We start from the raw sequence: 21,310 nt of genomic DNA on the forward strand, positions 1-21,310 counted from the left end.
ACTTTCACCATCTCTTCAGGATTTCATGGTGGGAACAGAGACAAGTTTTTCAGAATTTATTAACACCCTTAGTGGACAGGAAAGTGATAGACTATGCAGTGTTCTTGAAATGGCCTGGAAGAGGAAAAGCAGTTATCCTGCAAGAGCAGTGACTAAAAATAAAATCCAGCAGTGCTGTAATGGGGTCTCTTCATGCCTGTTTGCCTACTCCCTTGGTTCATCTTATATTTTGGGTTCCTAAGGAGTGAACTGACATCTGTGGGCAGTGCCACTGCCCAGTTTCATATACTTGGCAGGGGTCCTTTGCTGCCAACTGACATTTCTACTTAGAGTTTTTTTGTTTGTTTTCATTTATTTTTATTTATTTATTAGAGGGAGAGAAAATGGGTGCACGAGGGCCTCCAGCCACAGCAAATGAACTCCAGACACATGCACCACCTTGTGTATCTGGCTCATGTTGGTCTTGGGGAATTGAACCTAGGTCCTTTGGTTTTGCAGGAAAGTGCCTTAACTGCTAAGCCATCCCTCCAGCCCCTGTTTGTTTTTTGAGGTAAGGTCTCACTCTAGCCCAGGCTGACCTGGAATTCGCTATGTACTCCCAGGGTAGCCTTGAACTCACTACAGTCCTACTACCTCTACCTCCCAAGTGCTGGGATTGAAGGCATGTGTCACCATGCCTGTCTAGGGAGAGTTTTGTATTGGGTGTGGTGGCGCACGAAGGCTGGTTATGGTAGTCATTGCATATAGATGTGACAGACTTCACCAGGGGTCAGGTCTGCCAGACCTGAGTGTAAATTCCACCTGCCTCCTTTCCTGGTTTGGTGGCTTGGGCAAGTCACCCGCATGTCTCTGGATGCTGGCCTGGTATAAAAGCAGTAGGCCCCTATTACCTTACACTGGACTACCACTCTTTGTGACCAGTACCTTGCTGAGCAGAGTCTTGTCCGAATTGCAAGGCAGCAGGTTAGAGGGTTCTAACCCAAGACCTGATTCAGAGTCTTTTGTGTTTAACAGGCTGCTCTGGAGCTTGGGGTGTAGCTCAGCAGTAGAGTGCTAACCTAGCATAAACAAGGTCCTGGGTTCCATCTCCACCCCATCCCCAAAATAGAGCAAAAAAAATAAGCTCCTGTAGTGCTTCTGAGCCAGGTGTTTCTACCACACACTATGAAGCCCCACTATGGACCAGTTGTACTCAATCCAGCCTGGAGAACTAGAAAAGCCAATGAGGTCTAAGTCCTGTGCTCAGAGGTTGTGGTGTGAGTGGGCTGGGTTGTGGCTTCCTTGTAGAGAGATTTTTTTAAAAAAGATACTTAAGCCAGGCATGGTGGCACATGCCTTCAATCCTAGCACTTAGGAGGCAGAGGTAGAAGGATTGCCCTGAGTTTGAGGCCAGCCTGTTAAGGGCTGGAGAGATGGCTTAGCAGTTAAAGTGCTTGCCTACAAAGCCTAAGAACTCATGTTCAAATCTCCAGGTCCCATGTAAGCCAGATGCACAGTGATGTGAGTGCACACTGTCGCATGTGTACAAGGGGTTGCACGTGTCTGCAGTTTGCATTGGCTAAAGGTCCTGGGTGGCCATTCTCCCTGTCTCTTTCTTAAATTAAAAAAAATGCATATTTAAAGAGGGAGAGGAAGAGAGGATGGGCATGTCAGGGCCTCCTGTCCCTGCAAACAAACTCCTGACACATGTGCCACTTTGTGCATCTGGCTATATGTGGATACTGGGAAATCTAACTGAGCTGTCAGTCTTTGTAAACAAGTGCCTTTAATTGCTGAACCATCTCTCCACCCTCAGGATACTTTTTTTTGGTTCTTTAGGTAGGGTCTCTAGCCCAAGCTAACCCAGAATTCACTAGTCTTAGGCTGGCCTCCTACTTCTGCCTCCCAAGTGCTGGAATTAAAGGCGTGTGCCACCATGCCTGGCTGAGATACTTTTTTTCTTTTTTGTTTTTCTGGGGTAGGGTCTCACTGTAGCCCAGGCTGACCTGAAATTCATCTAATCTCAGGGTGGCTTTGAATTCATGGTGATCCTCCTAATCCTGCTTCCCAAGTGCTGGGATTAAAGGTATACACCACCATATCCTGCTTGAGATACTTCTTTTTTAATGAGAACTTTAATATGTGAACATACTGCAAATTGGTCATATTTCCATTGGGTTATACTATTTTTTTTTTTTTTTTAGGTAGGGTCTTGCTTTTAGCCCAGGCTGACCTGGATTTAGTCTCAGGCTGGCCTGGAATTCACAGTGATCCTCCTACTTTAGCCTCCCAATTGCTGGGATTAAAGGTGTGTGCCACCATGCCTGGCAGAGAGGGGGTGGATATGAATGGGCATACCAGGGCCTCCAGCTACTGCAAATGAGCTCCAGATGCATGCATCACTGTGCATCTGGGTTTATGTGGGTACTGGGGAATTGAACTCTGGTTATTGGGCTTTACAAGCAAGCGTTTTAACTTCTGAGCCATCTTTCCAGTCCTGGGTTATACTCTTGATGTTCTCTCTCCCCTGCCCTCATTCCACTGGGTTTTTTTTTGTTGTTGTTGTTTCCTTTTTTCGAGGTAGGGTCTTGCTGTGACCCAGGCTGACCTGTTCGCTGAGGTTTTTTAAGAGCTCTCGGAATTCTAACACATTGCTAAGGCTGAGCACCCTTATCCTGACCACCCTTTTTCCCTGTGATGAGCTGCTAGGAGGAAAACCTTGGTCTTTTGTATAGACAGACTGGACAGACTCCAGGTGACTGCGCATGGCTCGTCCCAGCACTCACATGATTTCCCTCCCCAGGTGCATCATTGAGAGCAGAACTCTGAAGAGCAGGCTGGTCAGTGCTGTATCCCCTTTGCAAGGCTGCTCTCTGAAAACATTGTTACATACCTGCTTCACAAGTTCTGAAGAGTTTTGTTTGTTTAAATTTTATTTATTTATTTGAGAGAGTGTGCGGACATGCCAGGCCTCTAGCTGCTGCAGATGAACTGCATCTGGCTTTACTTGGTGTGGTGGTTTGATTCAGGTGTCCCCCATAAACTTAGGTGTTCTGAATGCTAGGTTCCCAGCTGATGGATATTTGGGAATTAATGCCTCCTGGAGGGAGTGTATTGTTGGGGGCGGGCTTATGGGCTTTATAGCCAGTTTCCCCATGCCAGTGTTTGGCACACCCTTCTGTTGCTGTGATCTATCTTATGTTGGCGAGGGGGTGATGTCCACCCTCTGTTCATGCCATTGTTTTCCCCTGCCATCGTGGAGCTTCCCCTTGAGCCTGTAAGCCAAAATAAATCTCTTTTTCCCAGAAGCTGCTCTTGGTTGGGTGATTTCTACCAGCAATGTGAACCGGACTGCAACAGTAAAGTGGTACCGAGGAGTGGGATTGCTGCTAGACACCTGACTATGTGGCTTCGGCCTTTTGGAGCTGATTTTCAAGAGGAATGTGTGAGGATTTGAAACCTTGGCCTAAGAGATGCCTTGCAGTGCTGTAAGTACAGCTTGATGGACTATTCTGGTCTGAGCTGCAAGACCTGAATGCAGTTAGAGCTATGGACTGTGAGGCTTATGAGGGTGAGAAAGCTGTGCCTGGACTGGCCTAGCAGTTTGTGTGAGAAGCTTCCTCTTATGCCCGTGTCCTGAGAAGTTGTTCAGGATTGCTTAGCGTAGAAATTAACTGGTGTGAGCAGAGGAATATGGCACAGAAAGAAAAATCTTTGGGTGAACTGTTGCCTGCTCAGCTGCAACTGAAAGATTATAACCTTTGAGACTGGGCTAGCTGATCTGTGCTGGGCCAACAGGAAGAATGTAGACTCTTTTTTTTTTTTAATATTTTTTTGTTCATTTTTTATTTATTTATTTGAGAGTGACAGACAGAGAGAGAAAGACAGATAGAGGGAGAGAGAGAGAATGGGCGCGCCAGGGCTTCCAGCCTCTGCAAACGAACTCCAGACGCATGCGCCCACTTGTGCATCTGGCTAACGTGGGACCTGGGGAACCGAGCCTCGAACCGGGGTCCTTAGGCTTCACAGGCAAGCGCTTAACCGCTAAGCCATCTCTCCAGCCCAAATGTAGACTCTTTTGAAGAGTCCTGAGTGCTCAAGGAGTGTCCTGTTCTTCAAAGTCTGCTTTATTCCCCCCTGGATTAACAAATTGGCACCCTCTGGGATCGTGGAGTATAAGAAATGCTGGAAGGAGGGTCATTGAGTTTGCAGCACGGTCTGGTGTTTTGGAAATGGCCATGGGCAGTGTGAAGTGGGTTTGCTGGTTGCCTGCATAGAGACCCCATGGGGCCATGAGGATGAACCGTGGCTTGCAGTGGAGACCCAGTGGAGATGCCGGGACCATGAGATGGCTGCCGAGGAGCTGCCGGCTCTGATGAAGTATCCCAGGACTGTGAGTAGCCTAGCTGGAGGGGCGGAATTGGAATGCCAGAGACTTGTTGCTGGTTAGAATTATCGGACTTGGAGATTTGTCATTGGCTAGAGTTGCTGGACTTGAAGCTACAGAGTTTGATGTTTGCCCTGGTTGTTTTAAATCTTGTGTTGGTTGAATGCTTCTTTGCTATGCCCAATGCCATCTATTGCAGTGTGAGTATTCTGTGTCATTATGGGTTTTTTGAGGTTATTTTTTGGTATTATGGCTCAGTTAAAAGATCTTGAACTATGGGGATGTATGAACATCATTGGGATTGATTAAAAACTATGGGGACTTTTAAAGTCAGACTGAATGCATTGTATTTTACATCATGTATGGATATCAGTTTATGGGGCTAGGGGCGGAATGTGGTGGTTTGATTCAGGTGTCCCCCATAAACTTAGGTGTTGTGAATGCTAGGTTCCTAGCTGATGGATGTTTGGGAATTAATGCCTCCTGGAGGGAGTGTATTGTTGGGGGCGGGCTTATGTGCTTTATAGCCAGTTTCCCCATGCCAGTGTTTGGCACACCCTCCTGTTGCTGTAGTTCACCTTATGTTGGCCAGGGGGTGATGTCCACCCTCTGTTCATGCCATCGTTTTCCCCTGCCATTGTGGAGCTTCCCCTCGAGCCTGTAAGCCAAAATAAATCTCTTTTTCCCAGAAGCTGCTCTTGGTTGGGTGATTTCTACCAGCAATGCGAACTGGACTGCAACACTTGGGTACTGGGGAATTGACTGCCAGGCATTGCAAGCAAGCACCTGTACTAATGAGGTTTAATTTTTGTTTATTTTATTTATTTGAGAGCAATAGAGAGAAAGAGGCAGAGAGAGAGAATGGGCACGCCAGGGCCTCCAGCTACTGCAAACGAACTCCAGACGCATGTGCCCCCTTGTGCATATGGCTAATGTGGGTCCTGAGGAATCGAGCCTCGAACTGGGGTCCTTAGGCTTCACAGGCAAACACTTAACTGCTAAGCCACCTCTCCAGCCCTACTAATGAGGTTTTAAATGTGATAGTGTATGTTACTCACCTTTGACAAAGGTCTGCTCTTGGGTTGGAGAGGTGGCTTAGCAGTTTAAGGCGCTTGCCTACAAAACCTAATGACCCAAGTTTGATTCCCCCCAGTACCCATATAAAGCCAGCTGCATAAAGTGTCACATACATCTGGAATTTGTTTGCAGCAGCCAGAGGCCCTGGCACACCCATTCTCTGTCTCTTTATCTTTGCTTGTAAATAAATAAAATAAAAGTCTGTTATTTTTTTTAAAGCCCTCTCCCCTTTCCTAATACTTTCCAGCAATGAGTTGAATTCTAGATAGCGTACATGTGTTTTCAATCTCAAAGCTATTAATAAGATTCAGGGTAAGGAGGCCAGACACAGCTGAAATCTAACAGTCGGGTTGAGCTAGGGAAGCGCAGAGCTAGGTTGGGTGGTTGTAAGGGAGGGTCTCTTGGGTGAGCATGTAGCTCAGAGGTAGAGTGCTTGTTTAGCATGTGGGTCCCTGATTTTAATCCCTAGGATTGCACAAAAATAGATAAATTCAAAAGGAAGGTCAGATGTGGAGTTTTGGACTGAATCAGTTGTGCTGTCCACCCCAGCTCCTCCCTAGCAATTCCTTGATGTTCCCCTATGTGCTTGATTTCCAACTTTAATGTGCATTTGTCTTTTGCCAGATTTGCATTGAAGGCAATATTGCAAGTGGGAAGACGACATGCCTGGAGTACTTCTCCAACACATCAGATGTCGAGGTATGGTATTCACACTGGTTATGAAGGAACTTGAAAAGCCTTGTTGGACTAGTTTATACAGGATATAGACATCCTAGTCCAATAGAAGTGTGATATGAACCACAGGGGCAGGACACATATATAACTTAGCATTTCTAATTGCCTTATTGAAAAAAGCAGAAAACCAGGTGTGGTGGCACATGCCTTTAATCCCAGCACTTGGGAAGTAGAAGTAGGAGGAACTGTGAGTTCAAGGCCAGCGTGGAACTACAGAGTGAGATCTAGGTCCAGGTCAGCCTGAGCTAGAGTGAGACCCTAACTCGAAATAACAACAAAAAAAGCCAAAAGAACATTCTATTTAACATAAGATATCAGAAATTCTACCATGTCAATATGTAATCAGTATTAAAGCCATCAGTAAACCATTTTACATTATGTTTTTTTTGGGGCTGGAGAGATGATTTAGTGGTTAAGGCACTTGCTGAGAAGCCTATGGACTCATGTTCAATTACACAGCACCCACGAAAAGCCAGATTCATATGGTGGTGCATGTGTCTGGAGTTTGTTTGCAGTGGCTAGAGGCCTTGATATTCTCTCTCTCTCTCTCTCTCTCTCTGTCTCTCTCATAAATAAATAAAAATTAAAAAGGAAATCTTACATTATATTCTTCATGCTAAATCTTTGGAATCTGGTGTTTATTTTACACTTACAGAATCTCTCAATTTTGACCACAGAGGGTGCTCAACTTACAGTGGTTCTTTTATGACTACTTGGCTCTACTGTGGTGCAAAAGCAGCACACATTCAGTAGAAACTACCATGATGTTCAGTAGATTAGGGTATTGGACATATTTCATTCTGGGATATTTTCAATTTAGGACTGGTTTTATTGGGATCAAGCCCCACTGTAATTCAAGGAGCACCTGTAGTCACATTTTCTGGTTGTAATAATAGTCACATATGCCTTTTGTCCACTGTATTGGACAGCACAGGTATAGACCTTCCAACTCAGAACAGTGTACATGTGAGAGCAGAGAAGTCAGGCTGTTGAGCCTAACTTGAATATTTCAGTGTGACATCTGAGGTAACGGTGTCCAAGTAGGGGAGTTTTACTATGCATGCCAGTTATGTATTTTTAGTTCATTTAAGGCCTAGCCACTGAGAATAACCTCATAGACATCTAAGAATCACCTCTATACCAAGACCTGATCCATCCTATGCCAGATTTTAATGGTCTAATCATATCTGTTTGTGGATCTTTTGTTAGAGGTTGGATATCCCATTGTCTTTAATCCCAGTGCTGGGGCGGCAGAGATAGGAGGCTCCCTAGGGCTTGTTGGCTATGTAGCTGAATTGAGCTCTAGGTTCTCTGCAAAACTCTATCTTCAAAAATAAGTTGGAGAACAACTGGGGAAGATACCCAATATCAACCTCTGGCAAACACATGCATACTTACACACGTGCCCCCACGTATAAACATGCATTTATATACACACACAGTACTTGCATATACAACACATACATATGGTTTAATGAATAAGCATTGCCTCACCCCAAATATACAACCCACAGCCCCATGAAGAAAACCTGCAACTCCAGAGAGGAGGATTTTCAGCAGAATGGGGGCAGGGATGAGGAAAAAGAGGGTACCAACACATGATGTATCCATACACAATATGTTGTTAGTAATAATAAAAAAGAGATACTTTTTTAAAAATTATTTTTATTTATTTATTTGACAGAGAAAGAGGGAAAGAGAGAATGGCTGTGCCAGGTCTTTCAGCCACTGCACATAAACTCCAGACGCATGCACCCCTTGTGCTTCTGGCTAATGTGGGTCCTGGGGAATCAAACCTGGGTCCTTTGGCTTTGCAGGCAAAGGCCTTAACTGCCAAGCCATCCCTCCAGCCCAAGAGATACTTTTTATAGAAGACAAAGACACTTCCGGGCATTGTGGCACACTCCTTTAATCCCGGCACTCAAGAGGCAGAGGTAGGAGGATCGCTGTGAGTTTGAGACCACCGTGAGACTACCTAGTGAATTCCAGGTCAGCCTGGGCTAGAGTGAGACCCTACTTCGAAAAACCACAAAAGGAAAAAAGAAAAAACAGATACTGTGCAATATTTGTTGCTTGAATTATGACTAGTTGTACTAAAATTTAAATAAGGTTTTTGTTTTCAGCAACTTCCCTGAGTGTAAGAGTCAGCCCTGTTCATGTCTTGTGCCTCATTACCAAGATACATTGTTCCGGATGATAGGGAGTCCTGAGAGATGCAGGAAACCAAGACAGAACTGTGAGTCATGGTCATCTCCCATCTCTCCGAGGTCTTGGATGACATGGGTGTCTTTGAGAATAAATAACCAGAGCCTTCCTTGGCTCTTGGTTAGGCTTTTTAACTAAAGAATTAGGGCCAGGTGCACAGAGTCACACAAAACTTACACTGAGTCAGAAGCCTCTATTTTTGTTTTATGAGTTAGAAAATGAAATCCACAGACTACAGAGGGTGAGGTTTAGAAAGATTTTATTATAGAGCTTAAGAGAAAAAAAACTCCTATAGCAGGAGGCATCCTCAGAACTAGGATATGGTTAAAGAAAGTAGAGCAGAAAGCTCCCAAGTGGGAGATGTCCTGAGTGGATAATCCTCATGGTGACTCTGCTTGGAGGGGTCCTATAGGAAGAAAGCATTACTGGACTGGGGGAGGGATGAACTGTTCTGTCCAGTTCCCATGTCTGGTAGGTCTTAGTCATGTCCTTATGTCTGGTTTCTAGGGAAGGGGAACACCTTTAAAGAAAAAAAAATATTAAATACAGACTACAGGGCTGGAGAGATGGCTTAGCGCTTAAGTGCTTGCCTATGAAGCCTAAGGACCCCGGTTCAAGGCTCAGTTCCCCAGGTCCCACGTTAGCCAGATGCACAAGGGGGCGCACGCATCTGGAGTTCGTTTGCAGAGGCTGGAAGTCCTGGCGCGCCCATTCTCTCTCTCTCCCTCTATCTGTCTTTCTCTCTCTGTCTGTTGCTCTCAAATAAATAAATAAAAAAAAAAATTAAAAAAAAATACAGACTACAGACCTCCTCTTTTAACATTTCTGACCTCCAACAAAGGTGGAGACTGGTGGGGACTCCTTTAGGGAAAACAGATAAGGAAAAACCAGACTCCCTCCCCCCCCCCCCAGGCTCAAGGATATTTCCTGCTTTTAACCAAGAGAAAAAAGCACTGTTCTACTTTGGAGCCTTACTGCCTTATCAGTTTCTATTTCTTGTCCTTCATCAGCACCTTCTTATAACTTAATTGCTTATTATTTTCCTAAAGATTGTTTTTCAGTGCACTTCTTGGATTGGTTCTAAGTTAGCATACTTCTCTGTTTTCCTTAAATATGATAATATTTTCCCATTATTTTGGGCACTTATTTATCATAAAAGGACTTCTTTTGGCTCACTCACTTACTGTGATGGCTAATTAGGTATCAGTTTCCCTGAAGAGTACAGTAGAGGTGGCTTAGTGGTTAAGGTGTTTGCCTGTGAAGCTAAAAGACCTGGGTTTGATTCCCCAGGACTCACGTAAATCAGATGCACAAGCTGGCGCAAACGCCTGGAGTTTGTTTACAGCCACTGAAGTCCCTGGCAGGCCCATCATTCATTCTCTCTTATCAGCCTCTCTCTCTCAAATAAAAAATAAAAAAAAAAAAAGAACACAGTAGTTCCTTCCACACTTAGATGTGTACTTTCTGTATTTGCAGTTCCCTGAGGTCAATCAGTGTCCAAAAAATACTAAATAGAAAATTCCAGCAATAAAGAATTCATAACGCTTAAATTGTACATTATGTCATGATATATTCAATGAAATAACATTTTGTCCAGTCCCATGCAAAATTTTCATTTTTCCCAGTGTATCTAATTTATATACCACCCTCCTGTTAGTTACACAGTAGCTCTTAGTTATGAGGTTAGCTGTATTGGTCTCACAGTGCTTTTGTTTAAGTAATCCTTTTGAAGAAAAAATAAGTCATAATAATTGTTTTGCAAGTTAAAAGAGACAGAGAGAAAAAGAGTGTGTAAGTGTGTGTTATGGGGATGCCAGGGTCCTTTGCTGCTGCCAATGAACTCCAGGTACATATAACACTTTGTGCATATGGCTTTATGTGGGTACTGGGGAATTGAACCTGGGCCTGCAGGTTTTACAAGCAAGCACCATTAACTGCTGAGCCGTCTTCTCAACCCCCAAGTAATCCTGATTTTGCTTAATAATGACTTCTAAGCACAAGAACAGTGATGCTGGCAATTTTATCACAGTATATTGTTTTGAATATTCTGTTTTATTTGTTGTTAATTTTGTATTTTGCCTAATATGTAATGTAAGCTTTATTATAGGTATATATGCATAGGAAAAAAAAACATAGTACATATTGGGTTTAGTACTATTTGTAGTTCCAGGCCTCCACTTGGGTATCTTGGAACATACCCCTGTGAATAAGAGGAACTCCTGTGCCTGGAGAACTGGAACAGCTTGGTTTCTAGCGTGTCTTGAGGAGGTTGACATGTGAGTTGGTGGACTGAGTAAAGAAGATCTTTCTTTTTTAAAAAAATTATTTATTTATTTGAGAGAGAGAGAGGAAGAGGCAGATAGAGAGAATGGGTATGCTAGAACCTCTGACCACTGCAAGTGAACTCCAGACACATGTGTCCCTTTGTACATCTGGCTTACATGGATCCTGGGGAATCGAACGAGGGTCCTTAGGCTTTGCAGGCAAATACCTTAGCCACTAAGCCATTTCCGAGCTCAAGGAAGATCTTTTTTTTTTTGGGGGGGGGTGTCTATTTCTTTTTTAAAATTAGATATAGACATATTTAGTATGTAAACAACACATGTTGGTACCATCCTTTCCCTCCTCCCTGCCCCTTTTGTGAAGAGGCCTTTCTCGATGGGGATGCAAATCAACCCCATGGGGATTTTGGATCATGCATTATGGGGGAGAAAGGAAATGTCTCTGTGTAAAATGTCCCAATTAGTGGCTTTAACAATCTTTATGCTCCCTCTTCCACAAAATTCCTTGAGCCATGCTGGGAGCATTTTAAGTCTACATCAGTGATGGGCTCTTGGGAGCCTCTGGATCTCTGCTTTGGTAGGTGTTGAGTGTCCTCAGTGTCTATTTACATCACCCTTGTGCTGATGCTGATATCAGATTCACTAAGAAAGCAGCTGTCTTGCCCATTTCCCAAAGTCTTCTGTGGTTTCAGCTGGGGCTGGGTGGAGTGCACTGGGTCATTTATCTTCTCAGGTCCAGCTCCCATCTGAAAAAGAGAAGCAAATTCTGCCCCGGAGAGTGAAGTCAGCACCGGTTAAATGGGATAACCATTATTAATTTAGAATTTAAAGGGTATAGACCCTATTATAGCCCAAGGTTAGTGGGAGCTTGACAGGGGAAAGCAGAATCATTACCTGGATATAATTCTGACTTGTTTCCCAGTTCCATATATGGTTTCCTTTCCACTAAGCAGATCTGTTAGCCAATCCAAGAGCAGTTGGTTACCCACCATGGCTGTGTGCCACTATCGCACTTGTGTGAGCATCACATTAGGTTGTTTGTTTCTTAGTTGCTTAGACTTTGAATTGTTTGACATACGTTAGCCCCTTTCCCCCGGTAGCTCATGCAGTGCCTTCCAGCAGTAGATGTGTAGATTGTCTGGGGACTGGCTCCCCTCCGGATTCTAACCAGGTCTCTCCATGGTCTTTGCTAACAGTGTATAGTGTCTTCAGCAGTTAGGGTCTTACCATTAACTTCTGGTGGGTAATCAAGTGCTCTGACAGAAATCTGTCTTGTTTGTTTTGGGAGATCTAGTAGGTCTCTTTGATCAACAGTTCATTGTGGATGTAAACCATGTCCTGGTACAGGAAATTACAGGCCAGCACCAAGGGAAAAACAAAAAGAAAAAGAAGAAAGAGAAACAGGATAAATTTAAGGTTAGGTTTAATCTCACCCTCTCCAGGGCCCTTCAATTCAGGTCCTCCCCTTAAGGTCCTCTTGAGGGCTCCATATTTTAGTCTGACTTCCAGAATATAGGATTCTGTGGTACCAGTTAAATTGGAAGATCTATTTTTTTTTTTTTTTTGGTTTTTCGAGGTAGGGTCTCACTCTAGCCCTGGCTGACCTAGAAGTCACTATGGAGTCTCAGAGTGGCCTTGAACTCATGGCAATCTTCCTACCTCTGCCTCCCAAGTGCTGGGATAAAGGTGTGTACTACCACGCCACACTGGAAGATCTATTCTTGACAGCACGCCCCATCCAATTGGCTAGAGGCCTAGATAGAAAAACAAAGGGGAGAAAAGAATTTCTTGTCTTCTAGAGTTGAGACACACATTTCTTTCTGTTTTGGGACATCAGAACTGTAGGCTCTCCAATCTTGGGACTTCACGACTTGGGCTTGAGTCCTTCTGGATTCTAGGCCTTCAGCTTACCTCAGACTGAGTATTACACTAGTGGTTACACTGGTTTTGAGGCTTTGGGCCCAGATTGAACCATGCTATAATCACTCCTTGCTTCGAACCACCTGTCATGGAACAGAGTTCTCAACCTTTATTATTGTATGAGCTGATTTCCCTAAGCAACTCCCTTTTGCATATCCATTTCTTTGTTTGTCCTTTTGTATCCATCTACCCATTTCTATGTTTGTTCTATTGGATCCATCTCTGTAGTAAGCCCTAACTGAAATATATGGCTATTGTTTGCAGAGACCAGATCCCAATTCAGGCTGTGCACCTCCAGGGGCCACCCCTTAGAGAGCTTGATTGGCTTTAGGAAGCCTACCCACCCTTCAGACTGAGGAGATCTTCAGTTGTTTTCTCATCATTTATGGAAGTTTCACAAGGTCTACCTTGATGGAGTGTCACAAGAATATTCAGCTAGTTTGGCTCTCACAGTGCACATTGCACCTAATTAATAGTGCCTTTCTGTCTATTAACACTTGAACAGTGTTGAGAACAGTGGTTCCCTCATGTTTTCTTCCCTTCCAGGTGTTAATGGAGCCTGTGCTCAAGTGGAGAAATGTCCGTGGCCATAATCCTCTGGTGAGTGGTCTGTCTTGTTTGAACCACCAGCTCTCCGGAGGAACAAGCAGTATATGGTGGCATGCTGGCTTTCTAAGGCCAAGGATCTCTGAGGCATGAATAGGTGTGCATGGAGCCTTGGGACATCCTTTCAGCTGCCTCAAACCATTCCAAGTGGCTGTCACAACTCAGCTCTCCTCAGACCTCCCTCTAGGATGCTAGGTTCTTTGGTGGACCTCTGATTTGGGTTTTCACTTTTCACTGTCCAGTTACAGACTGCCTCTGGCTCACCCTGAAGCCAACCTATCTGCCTTCCCAAGGTGAGTCTAGCTATCAGGGACCATAGTCCTGCATTCAGGCTGTATTCTGTCTCCTTGAAAGAGATGGATAGAAAATGGATCCCACTATAGGGAGAGTAAGACAGGCATGTTGGAGGATAGAGAGAGGGCTTAAGTTGCCCAGGGTCAATAGTTGGCATGTGACAGACCTGGTGTTGAACCTTCATTTTTAGCAGTTCCTAGAAATGCTTTGGCAGCACCTAATGTGATTCTTTTGACTCAGTTCCACTGTAGGCAGCACCTGCATCTATTGTGTTCACCATTGTTTGCTAGGACGTGTTGCATTGTCTAGCCCTTAATATGTACTCACTTATCCATCCATCCATCCAGTATTTACCACATACCTTCCATGTGGCAGACTGCTCTGCATGCTACGACAGTGGACAATTCAAAATCGCTAGTCCCCTGGCTCTAATATTCTACTGTGAAGATGCAGGAGACAATTAGATCTCTGTCTACATTTAGCAGGGCAGGGGAGGAGGCTTTGAGGGAGTTTGGGTTCGCTATGTAGCCCAGGCCTAGAACTCAGGGTCCTGCCGCAGCTTCCAGAATGCTGCAATTACATGCACTATCTTGCCTGGCTTCTTTCTGCAATTTTGCCTTTTGTTTTTCTCTTGGTATAAACTCATGACACTCATGTGCTTGGACAGCACCTCTGATAAACATGAGGGAGGTAGCTCTAGAGGCATCTGGAGGAGGAGTGTTCTGCCAGAAGGAGTAGCATGTTTGTAGAACACCAGTGAAGCTCATGTTGCTAGAAGGGTGAGAGATGAGAGAGGACAGTGATTCCCTCAGGGCTTTGACTCATTTACTTTTTAGTATGTTTATATGTATGAAAAAGAGAAAGAGAGTAAGAGACAGAAAATGTATGGGTATACCAGGACTTCCTGCCACTGCAAACAAACTCCAGATTCATGTACCACTTTGTGCATCTTGCTTTATGTGGGTACTGGGGAATTGAACGTGGGCGATTAGGCTTTGCAAACAAGCACCTTTAACCACTAAGCCATCTCTTTAGCCCATGAATTTTATTCCTAATGTAATGTGAAGCCCCTAGAAGGTTTGGAGCAGGAGGAGATGATATCTCATTTAGAGTTAACAGGTTCACTTTGGCTGCTGGCTAGAGAAGAGACCATAGGGGAACTCAGTGACCATTTACCAAATGTCTGAGTGCTTGTTCCCTCAGGGAACATCTCCTGGCCTAGCTGCTACTGGGGTGTTCTATAAATGCTTCCATGTCTGTTTTTGTCCACTCTGTTTTGAGGGCCTTGCAGCCATGTTGGATCCACTCTAGCCCCAGCCTTGCTTCACACAGGTGATGGCTTTCAGTGATTGATGGACCTGCATCTTGCACATGGCAGTTGGATGTAGAGTGCTGTGCTATCTCTCCTACAGGGTCTGATGTATCAGGATGCCTGTCGATGGGGCCTCACGCTGCAGACATATGTCCAGCTCACCATGCTGGAGCAACATACTCGTCCTCAGGTACAGATTGGATGCTCTGTTTCTGCCTTCTCAAACAAAATGTCCCTGAAATCAGGGTGTGGTCAGAAAGGGAGCCTTACAAGCTCATCTAGGCCCTTGTGTTGCACAGCGTTCTCTGAATGTGGCAAGCTCTCCTGTCCCCACAGCTATCAAAGTAATAGTGTCCTTCCCCCCCCCCCACTAACCTCAGCTAGCCAGGTGGCCACCTTGATGCCATCCTGAGCTCATGCTTTTGTGAACTGTCCACAGCTGGGCTCAACATCATTTAATTAAGTTCTCAAAGTGTGGACCACCAGAAATAGCATCACCTGAGGACTTGTTAGAAATGTTTGTTTCTTGGCTCTACTCCAGATCTACTAAGTCAGGAATTCTAGTGCTGAGACCCAGCTGTCTAGGGTCCTTGAATGCATGCTCTGTGTCTGCATCTGAGAACCACTGATCTGACCTTCATGGGGTCTGAAAGAATCTGACCCATCTTGGGTGGAATGGCCAACCCTGGTTCAGTCATGTGTTGGCACAGGAATGAGGCACACAAGGCTAAGATACCTGTGTTATGTATGGCCTCTTCACAAAGCAGATAGGACACCCCTAAAGCCAGTTACATTGGCATAGCCACTGGACTGGGCACTTTGATCCAGGTCTGTGCACCTATAGCTGTAGTTACCATTCTTCTGTTGACATAAATCTGTATCTTTTCCAAGTTGACAGATGTGAGCAAAACCTTTTGATTAAATACGAATTTCTCTCCCAAAATGATACAGATCAGAACATCTACAGTTAACATGTTTCTCCTTGGCTTATCCCTGCCTTTCCATAGTGGGCCCTCAGTTGCAAACCTCAATTGTATCTAATGATATCTGAATATAATGGACACAGGAGGCAGAGACAAAGAGCTGGCAGGTTATGTAGAAGGAGAGAGGCGGGTGAATGGGAAGTCAAGGAAAGATAGGTAGTGGAGCCACAGATTCAGGAAGGATAAGATAGATGCATTGAGGGCCGAGCGAGAAGGCAGAGTGGGGGCTTCCAGGGTTCTGGCTTTGAATGTGCCTGTGTGGTCCATCTTGCTTCCCAAAGAGATGCTGTGGACTAAGGGAAAGGTGTTCTGTGGAGATGCGAGCACCCGGCAGAGATGTGTTGTCCTCTTCCCTGCTAGGCACAGGACTTCCCAGTTTCTTCAGGCAGATTTCCTAGGATGCTACCCCCATCTCAGCCCTCTGGGACTTGCCTCAGGCACACTGGTCCCCAGGGAAGCAAGTTCACCCTCTCAGGGCCTTACCACTGTGCCTCAGGTGGGATGCATTTTCCAGTTTGTCCACTGTTTGCCACGTCCCAGTTGAGCTTCTACGAAAGAGGCAGCTGCTCCTCGTCCTCAGCCCCATGTTCCTGTGTTGTCTGCAGTCCTGCCAGCTTCAGGGTGGAGAAAGGAGCCCGGTGAACCTCATGGCACATTCTCCTTCTCCCAGGTCTTGTCCTTCTCTCCCCATGGCCTTCTGATTCTTATATTTACCAAAGACTGAGGGGCCATGTGTGAGAGGTGGGACAGGTGTTTCAGGGCTTCCTGTCCCTTCCTTCTCTTCTCCTGAGTTAGTGAATCACTTTTTGTTTTCCTTTAGATATCACCTGTGCGGTTGATGGAACGGTCGGTTCACAGCGCCAGATATGTTTTTGTAGAAAATCTATACAGAAGGTACTGTAGTTTGTAGTTGATCAATGGTTTTAAAAAAATGACATTAGAACTTGGCTATTAGTTGACCAATAGGGAGTACCTACTGTGTTCTATCAGTGTCTGTAGCCGTATTATACTGTGTAACAAGTTACCTCAAACCTCAGTGGTGACTGCTGCTGCCTGTCATTATTGCTTGGTGCCTTTCTCACCTTGGCTGGGCTCAGTGAGATGTCTAGGGGTGTGCTGGGATCGATTGAACTTGACTAGGGTAACCTTGGCACTTTATCTCTCTTCTTCTTGCCTGTCATCCCCAGAAGTAAGCCTGGGCCTTCACACCTCATGGCGATGGCAGAGAGCACAAGCCACAGTGGCCATGGGCTTGCATTTTCAGGCCACTGCTGCATGCTTGCTGATACTCTGTTGGTTCCATGTGCACATGAGTCCGGGGTCAGGAGGGGGGGTTCCATGGTGAAGTGTGAGCTTGTTGGGAGGGGATGAATGGAGCAAAATATATGTGCTGTTTGTTGTGATTTTCACGCATAGCTGGCTTCTGCCCTCATGGGTGCAGCCTGTCATCTAGACATAGTTGGTGGGGGGTGCATGATGGCTCATCCATGCTTAGGGCTCAGGTGTGGGGCCTGTATTACTGCTTGCTCATTATTGATAGCTAAATTTGACCCATGACCAACATACCTCAGGTCCTGACCTTCTGGTTCACATGTACATGCCATTGAGGAAGCCATTGCATACACTTCTGCAGGTCTAGCTGCCATGTGTGAGAGGTTCCTCAGATGAGATCCTTTGTCCCCAGTCTACTCTGAGCCATGCCAGGGCAGGCAGCTAAGACAAATTCTGACAGGTGCTTTCTCCTCTGACTTCAGTCCTTCCTTGTGAGCTCCAGCTTCCTTTTCCAGTCTGATGCAGAGGTTCCTCCTCCCCCGCTGTCCAGGTTCCAGTGGGCACTAGGTGTCCAGTGCCAGCTTCATTGATTCCTTCACTCTCCTCTGCTGCCTGCTCCTTAGCACCTCAGTGAGAGATGACCGGTGACAGAGAAAAGGAAGATGAAGCCCTGTGATCTTGACTGTTCTGATAAAAGAAGCTTGGGGAGCAGACTTGGGATGTATTGGGGAGGATTTCCTCTGAACCTGGAGGAGCAGGGATGGCTTTCTGTGATGGGCCTTTGTAAAGAGGGTCAAGTAAAGAATGGCCAGTGGTCAAGGGGAGAACAACAGGTATCTTTTGCTCTTTCTCATCCTTTCTCATCCCTAACTCTGTTGTCCATTTCTGAAGACATGACCAGTTATCTTGAGACTTCTGTGGGCCCTAGACCCCCTCAAACTTCATGAAATTTGTCAGCATATCCCCTGCTCCCAACCCACCTACACACTTGTAGACCGGCCCCTGCCAATTAAACTTCCAGGAGCTGTTGGCGTTTGTTTGCCCAAGGCCATAGTCTTAGCTGATGACTCATTACTACACTTCCTCACTAGGTCTCTGATGGACCTCGTTTCGTAATGCCTGTGGCCTTGGCCTGGGCTGTTTGGTGGGTAGTACAGGAAGGGGCCTTGGCTCTTTTATGTTCTTTTTCCTGCTCTTCTCTTATCCTGGCAACTTCATAGTTATGCCTCCCTTGGCATCTGTGGTTTTGATTTCTGTGAAACAATGAATCACAGAAGGGCTCCTAGTTTCTGATTTGGGGATCTAAATGTTTTGAGGTCATATAGTCTCTGATGGGGCAGGGGCCCCCTGAAGAGTTTGGTGAAGTCTTCAGACCCTCAAAGAAACAAAAGCCCGTTGGCAGTTTGTGGCCTTGGGTACTCCAGAGGCTGCTGGAGCACCAGGGAACCCTGAGGACAAGCCCACTTAGCAGAGTTTTCAGCGGTGTAGAGGAGGGAGGTGGCCGTGGGCCTCCCTGAGGCAGAGGAAAGCCCTCTCAGACCTCCTTCCCAGCTTATCCTCCCAGCCCTTGAAGCCTGAGCAGCAACCTGCTAACAACCTGCATGTTTCTTCTTTTATTCTAGTCTCTTCTTTTATTCTAGGAATATATTTGCATTTTCCATGCTGTTCTGTAGTATGTTCTTCTGTTCAGATCTAAAGATAAAAGTACACTTATTGAGAAAAATGGATGATCCTGTAGTAAATGCCATGCTTAAGCACATGGCTTGTAATGTCCATTCAGCCATGTGCCCTGAGTCCTAACACTGGCAGACAACTAAGAAGAGTCACTAGAAGCAGCTTCTTAGGGTATGTGACTCACTTGAGAACTGGGCCCATTCCCATCTTCCCTGGGCATTGGGGCAGGGCAGTGGCCCGTGGAGAGGAGCCACACTGACTGGCTGTGGGTTATGTTTGGCAGGTGAGGAACTAGGAAGGGATTAAGCCATCTCCTTTCTAACAGAGCAAGGAACTGTTCAAGGCAAAACTGAGGAATGGTGACAGATGTCAAGAATTCGGGCTTTCAGGCCAAAGCCTTGGCACACTGGACCCCAAAGCAGCTGAAATGCCCAGGAGTGAGCCCCATGGGAGGCACATTCTTACTCCTGGCTTCTCTCTCTCTGTCATGTGGTGTTCTTATTATGACACAGGTCCACTCTGTACCGCTGGTGTATCTGTGTCTGTCAGGCCCCTGCTGCCTGAGGATCATGATCTGAGGGATGAGGCCCAACGGATGGCAGCCATCAAGTAGACTGCAGGAAGCTCCTGGTCACTATGCGTTGGCCTTTTCTCTGTGGAGTAGGCCTCAGGGGTCATGGTAGTAAGAGCTGGTCCTGAGAGTTGTCCTCAGGAAGGAGGATTTACGCCACAAGATTTCCTCTTTCCTGTGCTTTGTTTCACATGTGTTACCTTAGGGTTTGTTGTTGTGTCAGCCTCTTTTTTTCTTTCTTTCTTTGAGCCAGTGTTTTGCTATATTGTCCAAGTTGGTCTTGAACTCTTGAACTCATGGGCTCAAGAGATCTTCCTACTTTAGGCTCCAAAGAAGCTGCAGCTGGAGGCATGGGCAATCATGCCTACCTCCATGCTGATTTTATTATATATTTATTATTGTTCTTTTTATTTTTCTTTTTGAGGTAGGGTCTCACTCTAGCCCAGGCTGACTTGGCATTTACTCTGTAGTTCAAGGCTGGTCTTGAACTCACAGTGACTCTCCTACTTCTGCCTCTCAAGTGCTGGGATGTAAGGTATACACCACCATACCCAGATTCCATGTGGATTATAAATATTCACACAAGAAATTATTTCAAGCAAGCACCTTTAACCTCTAAGCCATCTCTCCAGTCTAAGCAACTTAAAAAATTGTTATTTATTCATTTACTTATGTGTGTTGGGAATGGGAGTGTTAGAGCCTCCTGCCACTCTACATATAAAAAATCAAGCACATGTCACATGTACCACTTTGTGTGTCTGGCTTTATGTGGATACTGGGGAATTGAACCCATGCTGTCAGGCTTTGCAAGAAATTGTCTTTAACTGCTAAGGCCTCTTTCTAGCTCCCCATTGAGCCTTGTTTTAAAGATTTCTGGGATTATTTTTAGATCTAGAGTGGGGCAGCTTGTAAGTCCAAGGTTTTCTGTCTTGAGGACAATGAACAGCATTTTGGCCTAAACCTGTAGAGGGATAAAGTGTAGGAAGAAGAGAATTTGGACTTTCTTTGAGGTCACTCTCCTTCAGGCCCCAACCTTCCCTGATGTACCTGGTTATCACCATGAAGTACTGTTGAGCAAGAGGCTTGTTTTGGTGCTTTCTGTCTCCCCTACAGATTCCTGCCATTGTTGTAGAGAAAAGTCCCAGTATATGAGAACCAGCTGCTAAAGGAAGAAAGTGCCAAAAAAAAAAAAAAAAAAAAAAAAAAACCCAAAAAGGTAGGGCTGAAGAAATGGCTTAGCCATTAAGGTGCTTGCCTGCATAGCCAAAGGACATAGGTTCGATTCCCCAGGACTTATGTAAGCCAGATGCACAAGGTGGCACATGTGTCTGGAGTTCATTTGCAGTGGCTGAGGTGCTGGCACGCTCATTCTCTCTTTATCTGCCTCTCTCTTTCTTTGTCTCTCTCAAACAAATAAATACATATAAACAAAAAGGCAGCTAGAGCCAGAATTATGCAAGGTACAGTTCATTAGGGACTTCAGGATAGAAACATGCCTTGGGTAGTATACCAGCAAGATAGAGGATTTCCTGTACCCCATAGAAGAAAGAAGAGGTTTTCTTGCTAAGCTAGAGAAAGGTGGGCCTTGGTCAACCGGAAAGTACCTAGCTATTCTTAAAAACTACCAACTTGTCCAGTGTCAGTTAAGAAATAGTTTGGGTGTCTATGACCAAACATTCAGCTGACTATCTTAATGATTTTATTTGCTTTTTAGGGCTTAGGATATATGCCAGGATCACTTGGTGGACAAAATAGTGGTTATAACCAAGATGGCTATCGTCTGTTAATCTGAGTCCCCAGGGTTGTTTTGAGTGTATACCATGGTGCCATAGAACTGAGTTTGGCTGGACCCTTTGCATGTAGTAGACCAGTGTGTCTTGATCCTTTGTCTGTAGGAGCTCATGGGCATCAGCTCTAGTCCAGGAGCTTGTGTCTCCCCACTCTCTGGGTTACTCAAGGAAAAGGCTTGCAAATATGCCCTTGGTAAATGAGGGCTTTCTCAGGCAGGGGCCA

At 45.3% G+C, this 21,310-nt stretch overlaps 1 protein-coding gene across 6 annotated transcripts in view; it reads left to right on the forward strand.

Annotated features, from left to right (window-relative positions):
* Tk2 (thymidine kinase 2) overlaps positions 1–21,310 on the forward strand; it is a 42,262-nt gene that overhangs the window by 6,295 nt on the left and 14,657 nt on the right. For 4 of the 6 annotated variants that reach the window (XM_045141685.1, XM_045141682.1, XM_004663439.2 and 1 more), the window contains 4 exons: positions 6,068–6,142; positions 13,132–13,185; positions 14,898–14,987; positions 16,601–16,674. In XM_045141685.1, coding sequence (XP_044997620.1) covers positions 13,138–13,185; positions 14,898–14,987; positions 16,601–16,674 — 212 coding nt within the window. In that variant the 5' untranslated portion in view covers positions 6,068–6,142; positions 13,132–13,137. Of the gene's footprint in view, positions 1–3,447; positions 3,468–6,067; positions 6,143–13,131; positions 13,186–14,897; positions 14,988–16,600; positions 16,675–21,310 lie in introns of those variants that run through there. The other 2 variants (XM_045141683.1, XM_045141681.1) reach the window with 2 other exon arrangements.

Source organism: Jaculus jaculus, chromosome 1 (genome assembly GCF_020740685.1).
Source record: "Jaculus jaculus isolate mJacJac1 chromosome 1, mJacJac1.mat.Y.cur, whole genome shotgun sequence".
NCBI lineage: Eukaryota > Metazoa > Chordata > Mammalia > Rodentia > Dipodidae > Jaculus > Jaculus jaculus.